The sequence below is a fragment of the Carlito syrichta genome, unplaced genomic scaffold (genome assembly GCF_000164805.1).
Source record: "Carlito syrichta isolate Samal-C Ts95f unplaced genomic scaffold, Tarsius_syrichta-2.0.1 Scaffold108743, whole genome shotgun sequence".
Lineage (NCBI taxonomy): Eukaryota > Metazoa > Chordata > Mammalia > Primates > Tarsiidae > Carlito > Carlito syrichta.
In genome coordinates this window covers 2,327-10,549 of record NW_007052839.1, presented here as the reverse complement: position 1 = coordinate 10,549, position 8,223 = coordinate 2,327, and the positions used below count along the sequence as shown (strand labels likewise).

General features: G+C 49.4%; 1 protein-coding gene across 1 annotated transcript in view; it reads left to right on the top strand.

Moving 5' to 3' along the window:
* LOC103271002 (receptor tyrosine-protein kinase erbB-3) overlaps window positions 1-8,223 on the top strand; it is a gene marked incomplete at its 3' end in the record, with an annotated part of 19,949 nt that overhangs the window by 9,934 nt on the left and 1,792 nt on the right. Inside the window, exons 18-21 of the mRNA XM_021717478.1 lie at window positions 3,429-3,557; window positions 3,832-3,937; window positions 4,028-4,097; window positions 4,321-4,413. Of these exons, the coding sequence (XP_021573153.1) occupies window positions 3,429-3,557; window positions 3,832-3,937; window positions 4,028-4,097; window positions 4,321-4,413 (398 nt within the window). The remainder of the gene's footprint in view (window positions 1-3,428; window positions 3,558-3,831; window positions 3,938-4,027; window positions 4,098-4,320; window positions 4,414-8,223) is intronic.

Here is an 8,223-nt window from a genome sequence, read left to right as displayed (position 1 = left end):
ACCCCCCCCCCCCCCCCCCGCCCGCACAGGCTTGGGGAAGTTGGAAAAAGCCCTATAGATGTTCTTTTCTCCTTTATAGGGAGAATACGAAAACTCCAGATGCTTCTCTACTCATTCTCTTAAGAGAGTCATTACATCTTTTATCTAATGCTAGGAACTCTCAACAAATCTGTCTTTCCGAACACTTCCTTCCGGTGCCAATCCAAGTCCTTTAGAAAAAAAACTTTCTCGCCGAGAACTGGGACTTACTGTGTTGCCCAGATTGGTCTCAAGCTCCCGGCCTCAAGCGGGTTCCCGCCTGGGCCTCCCGCAGAGGCCTAAACCTATTATGCTTGGTACAATAATCCCATCTAACTTCATAGGGAGTCTGGCCTCTACGTTGGGAGGCCCTTAAATAAACGAACAATCCCTCCGGGGCACCCCAGGTCTTCCACGCCTGCCCCACCCCTTCCCCCAGCATCGGAGGACGATTGGACGGGCTGGGCCGGTCCCGCCAGCCGATCCAGATACCCGGGGAAAGGCGCACCCGGCCTCCCCGCCCTAGGTGTAGACCCTGCCCACCCGCCTCGGCTCCACCCTGTCCCGCCGCCTCTCAACCTATTTCCCCGCCGTCGCTCCGCCCCTTCCCTCTCAGCCCGCACCCCCCGCGTTACGGGTTCTCGCTCCGCGCTCTGCTGGAAGTGGTTTTTCCGGGAGAGAGACCACGCTTCCCCTCACGCTCCCCAACGGCTCCGCCTTCCCGCCGGAGCCTGACCCTTCCCGGCGTGCCAGGCGATTCCGGCGTGCGAGGCCCTTGGAGGGCAAGGCCCCAGGGCCTGGCTTAGGGGCGCGCGAGGCACGCTGGGATTTGTAGTTCGCGGGTCCACGAGGGTGGCTAGAGGCTGGCCGGGGAAAGGACTCGTTGTCCCAGCGTGCCGTGCGCCTCAGCCCGCGCGCTCGCTGCTTCTCGCTCTCGCTTGCCTGCCCGCTCCCTTGCTTGCTCGCGCTTTCGCTCGCCCTGTCCTCGAGGATCGAGGGGGCTCTGACCACAGCCCGCGGCCGGGAAGGGAGACAGAGGCGGCGGCTCAGGGAAAACGAGGCTGCAGCGGTGGTGGTAGGAAAATGTCGGGCGAGGACGAGCAGCAGGAGCAAACTATCGCCGAGGACCTGGTCGTGACCAAGTATAAGATGGGGGGCGACATAGCCAACCGTGAGTGCGGCCTCGGGGGTCTGGGGATCGAGGCTAACGAGGAAAAGTGCCAGACTGGCCCCCGAGGGGCTGGAGCGGAGGGGTCACGCAGAGTGAGCTACCGAGGGGACCCGCACCGGTCTGCGGGTGATTCGGCGTGGTGGCCAGACCCGGTGTCGTGCCCGGGACCCGGGCGGCCAGGCCTGGGCTGGGGGCTGTGGAGGTGCGCGCCGGCGATCGGGAGGAGCGCAGAGAAGGGTCCCCGGCAGGCTCCCGACCCTAGGCCGTTGGTTAGAAGGCAGGGCGCGTTTTCTCCTGACCCTACCCTTCAGTCCACATTTTTGCTTCCCCTGATTTCTGGCAGCGGCGAGGCCACCTCGAAAAGGAAGCGACCAGCTGTTGGCGACGGAGGCGCCCCTCGGTTTGGTCGCGTCTCCCGGGCGTCAGGAGTCGAGCCGGCACGTGTTGCTGGGTCCCCGTGCGGATCGCTGGCTCCCTCCTTCCTCCGCCACTGCCCCTGACACCAGCTTCCCCACCACGTGCTTTACTGGAGCCTTTCCTTCTTTACTGCACCCCTTACCCTGCTGGGGGTCCCCTCCCACTCTTGGTCCAGCTCAGGAGACCGTTGGAGGGCCCTCCTGGAGTTTCTAACCCGTCTTGAAGATATAGCTGGACTTCCTTGAAGTTTTTCATGACTAGCACCCTTCCAGTTTGTGCAGATAGCCTTACTTACCCTTCAAATGTGTTGTTCTCAGTGACTTGACAAGTCGAGGAGTGATTGGGGGTCCTCTCTTACTTCAACTAGACAAGCTTGTGAATTGTACTGTAAAAGGGAGGACTGATTTTAGGATTGTCACAAGTCATTCTCATTCGCGCTGTGCTGTGACGTTCTTAGCAGCTGCCTGGCACTCTAGGCAGATGTCTCACTTTCTGTTTTCTCTCTTTCCAATTCTCTTTTCCCTTTTAAAACCCAGTTCCAGAGCTAGGAACTGCTTGTCTTCTGGCTTTTAAATGGTTTTGACAGTAAAGATGGTTGGGAGGAGGTATTTAGAATGCCTGCGGTGCTGTGACTGAAAACTTAAGTTTTTCCAGCTTCCAAAGAAACACCAGAACAGGTTTCATTGTTTCACAAATAAAACCTGAAGTTCAGGCTGGATCATGGAGAGGGCATGAACAGACCAGTGCATTATAACCCATGGACATTTAGCATAGTACCCTCATTTTTTGGTGCCTTTTAGTATTTCATATTTCATACTAGTGGCTTGAATCAGAAAAAAGTTTTCTCTTTCTTGCAATTTATAACTTGAGACACTTGTGATCTTAAATATCAATTTTAAAACTTTGGGGCTAGCTGGGCTTGGTGGCTCAGCCTGTAATCCTGTGCCTTTGGGAGGCTGAAGTGAGTGGATTGCCTGAGCCTGTGGGTTCGAGACCCACCTGGGCAACTTGGCCACATCTCTACAATAAATCAAAAGTGAGCTGGGCGTGGTGGCGCGTGCCTGTAGTTCCAGCTACTTGGAAGGCTGAAGCGGAAGGATCGCCAGAGCCCAGCAGGTTGAGGCTGCGGTGGCCGGGAGCGGCCACTGCACTCCAGTCTGGGCGACTGAGTGAGACTCCAACTCAAAAAAAAAACAAAAAACTTTGGGGCTACATGCCTCTTTGAGGTGTACTGAAAACCAGAAGCCACAAGTCCCCTGAAGCCCAGAAACCTTAGATTAAGTCCCCTTGGCCTATACACTTGTTTATGAGGAAATCAACCTACATAAATTGAGATTACTAACATCTAATTAGGGTGTCTGAGAAGGGAAGACGGTAACATTTACCAACGCATCGGCTTTGAGTCAGCAGTTCTATGTCCACTTTCCTGTTGTCTCTGACGCCTATAAATTGCTTCTAGTCTTCTTCGCATGTTTGTGGGATACCTTGGCGAGAACCCCCTGCTGTTCATAACGTTTCTAATACACCAAAGGTAACATCTTTGGCAAGTCCAAGGCCTTGCCTAGAGAGACATACGTATATGCCCTGTTGTCACATAATGTAAGGGAAAGAAGGGAGTGTTAGCATTTTTATTTTTAGGAAAGGAAGGTAGAAGTTAGAGATTATAGATAGACACATTCCAAGAGGCGAAGCTTGTTTCCTCTTTCAGACTCCCGGCAGCAGCACTATGGAGTATTAGAGATTCTAAGTCCAACTTGCAAGTATTGGGTGGTAACTGGATAATGAATGCATGAAGGCTGACATGATGGGATTCTGTCTGCAGGAGTACTTCGGTCCTTGGTAGAAGCATCCAGCTCAGGTGTGTCGGTACTGAGCCTATGTGAGAAAGGTGATGCCATGATTATGGAAGAGACAGGGAAAATCTTCAAGAAAGAAAAGGAAATGAAGAAAGGTAAAAAAAAAAAAATCCCTGGCTAATTTCTATAGTTTGAACCTTATTTGGTCTTGTATGTTTTTGTTTTTATTGTAATGGTACAGCCCCCACCCCATCCCTGGTTGAGATAGTTGGAAATTTGGAATGACAAGTGGGACACAAGCAGTTTCCTACCCAATCCAAACTGATGACCCTTAAGGCAGACACTGAAAAAAAATCCTTCCATTTTCTGAAGGGCAGCAGGCCTCCCAGAGAGAGCGAGGCAGTAAGGCTGATGGTTCTTTCCTTGCAGGTATTGCTTTTCCCACCAGCATTTCGGTAAATAACTGTGTATGTCACTTCTCCCCTTTGAAGAGCGACCAGGACTATATTCTCAAGGAAGGTGACTTGGTAAAAATGTAAGGTTAAGCCATTTTAAGGCAATTGTCTTTTTTTAAGCCTTTATGTGGTGCCTGTGATTAATGTAGTACTCTGATCTTGCTTTCCAGTGACCTTGGAGTCCACGTGGATGGCTTCATCGCTAATGTAGCTCACACATTCGTGGTCGGTGTGGCTCAGGTAGGTGGCCTGCTTTTGATCTGTTCAGCCTTGGGTGTGGGGAGCAGTGCACTGTCACCACAGAAGTTGGAGAGTCTCTAGAGAAGCAAAAGGAGAGGTTTTTTACACTGCTGTTTACTGGCTGGCCCTCGCATATGGGCATGCAGAGTTAGCGAAATGGCCAAATGGCCAGCTGAGTTAGCAGGCTTTCCAGGAAGACACTGATTGCATGTTCTTACTACAGGGGACCCAGGTAACAGGGCGGAGAGCAGACGTCATTAAGGCAGCTCACCTTTGTGCTGAAGCTGCCCTCCGCTTGGTCAAACCTGGAAACCAGGTAAGCTGTTTTGTCCATCTCCAAAGCTTGATAGAATCAAAGATGCATTAGGTGCTATAGTTACTCTATCTGGAACTTTCCACTTCCACAGACTCCTTAGAAAACAAAGAGCTATTTAAAATTAGCTAAATAAATATATATATATATTGCTGTGTGGCCCAGGATGGGGTGCAGTGGCTATTCACAGGTTCAGTGATAGTGCCCTACAGCCCTGAACTCCTGACCTCAAGCCATCCTCAGGTTGGGATTTATTTTATTTTATTTATTTATTTTGAGTTGGAGTCTCACTCTGTCACCCAGACTGGAGTGCAGTGGCTGCTCCTTTATTTATTTATTTATTTTGAGTTGGAGTCTCGCTCTGTCACCCAGACGAGTGCAGTGGCTGCTCCCGGTCACCGCAGCCTCGACCTGCTGGGCTCCTCGACTCTGCTGGGCTCCAGCGATCCTTCCGCCTCAGCCTTCCAAGTAGCTGGAACTACAGGCGCGTGCTACCACGCCCGGCTAATTTTTTTTAATTTATTGTAGAGATGAGGTCTTGCCAAGTTGCCCGTGCGGGTCTTGAACCCACGGGCTCAGGCAATCCACTCACCTCACCAAAGCACTGGGATTACAGACTGAGCCACTGAGCCCGACTTATTTTATTTTTTTTTGCATCAGAGTCTCACTCTGTTGCCCAGGCTGAAGTGCAGTGGCATACTCATGGCCACCACAGCCTCAACCTGCTGGACTCACGTGATCCTTCCACCTTAGCCTTCCAAGTAGCTGGAACTACAGGCATGTGTCACCACGCCTGGCTAATTTTTTGATTTATTGTATAGAGACAAGGTCTCATTGAGTTGCCCAAGCTGGTCTCAACCCTTGGACTCAGACAATTCTCTTGCCTCCACCTCCCAAAGTGCTGGGCTTACAGGTGTAAGTCACCACGCCTATCAGGTTGGGATTTCTTAAAGAGGCAGAAACTGAAGACCTTATCACTAAACAGCATTTAACTCTAAGTGCCTACCTAGACAATTCAGTGCTAGGTGTATGGGTATATATGGTCCCTTTTTCCTAGAGCCTGTGGAAATCCTGCCTTTTTTTGTTTTTTTATGTACATTTTTACTCAAAATAATTTGACTTATGTAGTTTTAAATGAAACATGTAGAAGTTAAATTGATTTTAAAAGCTTATAGAACACAAATCATAAAAAGGGCAGCAGAGACCAGGCATCGTGGCTCACTCCTATAATCGCAGCACTTTAGGACGCCGAGGCAGGAGGATCACTTGAGCCTAAGAGTTCAAGGCCACAGTGAGCTATGATCATGTCACTGCGTTTCAGGCTGGTCTACAGTGAGAACCAGTCTTAGGGCGTTGGGGTAGTGCAGTAGAGTGAGGCCAAAAGTTCTGTACGTTGCAAGACAGTATTAGGAAGCCCAGAGATCACAAAGTTCTCAAGGTATAATAGAATTAATTAGACATTTAGATTGTCAGTAGGCACACTTCTCTAATGCTTAGAATTTCCAGAGACACATGAAGTGTTCTTGCTTTTCTCCTCTTCTGTACTCTTATTCCTCACACTTAACCAATTTGACTTTCTCCCCATTAGTACTGAATTGCATTATTTTATTAGTTTCTTTATGATGATATCTGACTTCTTAGAGTTGTTATAGAGCCCCATGAACAGTGCCTGGCATATAGTATGCATTTGAATGTGTTACTAGTTTACACATTTGCTCATTGTATATTTACTATCGTATATTTTCACAGGAAAGTAATGTATAATGACTAGTTACATGTAACTATATAGTTGTAATCAAGCTGGGTCCACACCCTATTACATCCCTTAATGCTTAAAAAGATCTTGAGCTCAAATTTCTTCATCTGTAAAATGGGAAAAATAAAGTTGTGTTTTATTCTCATAGGGTTGTTGTGACAACTGAGGCAGTCCATTTAAAGTGCTTATCATAATGCTGTCGCTATGTGACAGAAGCCACATAATTAAGTACTCAGTATTAATTAATGATTATTTGCTTTTTGGCTCAAGAATTGTAGCTTAAATGAGGATCAGATCATGTTCGAAAGGTTTTATTTTATCAAGGAAAAGTAAAAGTTTGCTGTCCCCCTCTCAACAGTGTAGAAAACCAGATATAAAGGAATAAACACTGGACTTAACATCAGAAAGCACAGGTTTTCCACTTGACACTCATTTGACCTTGGGCAAATTACTTAACTTGAGACTCAGTTTTCTAATCTTCTAGATTGAGTTGCAGGTCTGCCCTGTTCACCTTCAAAAATTGCCAAATAAGACTTTCTTTGTGAAAGCGCTTTTTGTTTTTGTTTTTGAGTTGGAGTCTCACTCTGTCGTCCAGACTGGAGTGCAGTGGCCGCTCCCGGCCACCGTAGCCTCGACCTGCTGGGCTCTGGCAATCCTTCCGCCTCAACCTTCTAAGCAGCCGGAATTACAGGCGTGTGCTACCACGCCCGGCTAATTTTTTGATTAATTGTACAGATGAGGTCTCGCTGCCCAGGCGGGTCTCGAACCCGCGGGCTCAGGCAATCCACTCACCTCAGCCTCCCAAAGGCACAGGATTACAGGCTGAGCCACCGAGCTCGGCTTGATTTTTGATTTATTATAGAGATGAGGTCTCGCCAAGTTGCCCAGGCGGGTCTCGAACCTCTGTGTTCAGGTAATCCACTCACCTCAGCCTCCCAAAGCATGGGATTACAAGACTGAGCCACCGAGCCCAGCTGAAAGCACTTTTTAAAATAAGCAAGTACAGTCAAGTCCTCAGTGATGGGGCAAAAGCATCAGTAGAAACCGAAGGCACGGGATTCCAGGCTGAGCCACTGAGCCCGACTGAGCAGTGTTTTCAGCTTTTGATGAAATGTATCGGAAGCCGGGCTCAGTGGCTCAGCCTGTAATCCCAGCGCTTTGAGAGGCTGAGATGAGTGGATTGCCTGAGCCCGTGGGTTCGAGACCCTCTACAATAAATCAAAAAATCAGCCAGGCATGGTAGTGAATGCCTGTAATTCTGGCTACTCAGAAGGCTGAGGCGGAAGAATCGCAGGAGCCCAGCAGGTTGAAGCTGCAGTGGCTGGGAGCGGCCACTGCACTCCAGTCTGGGTGACAGAGTGAGACTCCAACTCAAAAAAAAAAAAAAAAAAATCAAAAATCAGCTGGGTGTGGTAGTGCGCGCCTATAGTTCCAGCTCCTTGGAAGGCTGAGGCGGAAGGATCGCCGGAGCCCAGCAGTTTGAGGCTGCGGTGGCCAGGAGTGGCCACTGCACTCCAGTCTGAGTGACAGAGTGAGACTCCAACTCAAAAAAAAAAGAAAGAAATATATCAGGATATAAGTTGTAAGGTGAGGCGCACCTGTATAAAGTATTTTTAGGTTGTAGGGCTAACAGGGCTGTGAAGTAAAAAGCCAGTGAGTGAAAAGTAAAAAGCCACTGGCACTTGACGGAGGCTGTTAGAACTCTCAGTTCTGACTGGGCACAGTAGCTCAAGGCTATAATCCCAGCACGTTGGGTGACCGAGTTGGGAGGATTGCCTGAGCCCAGGGGTTCAAGACCAGCCTGAACAATATGGTGAGACCTTGTCTCTACAATAAAAATCAGAAAATTAGCCGGGCATGGTGGCTCGCACCGTAGTTCCAGCTACAGGAAAGCTGAGGTAGAAGTATCAACTGAACCTAGCAGGTCAAACCTGCGGTGGCCGTGAGCATGCCACTGCACTTCAGCCTGGACGACAGAGTGAGACGCCAATTTAAAAAAAAAAAAGAGCTGGGCTCGGTGGCTCAGTCTGTAATCCCGCGCCTTTGGGAGGCTGAGG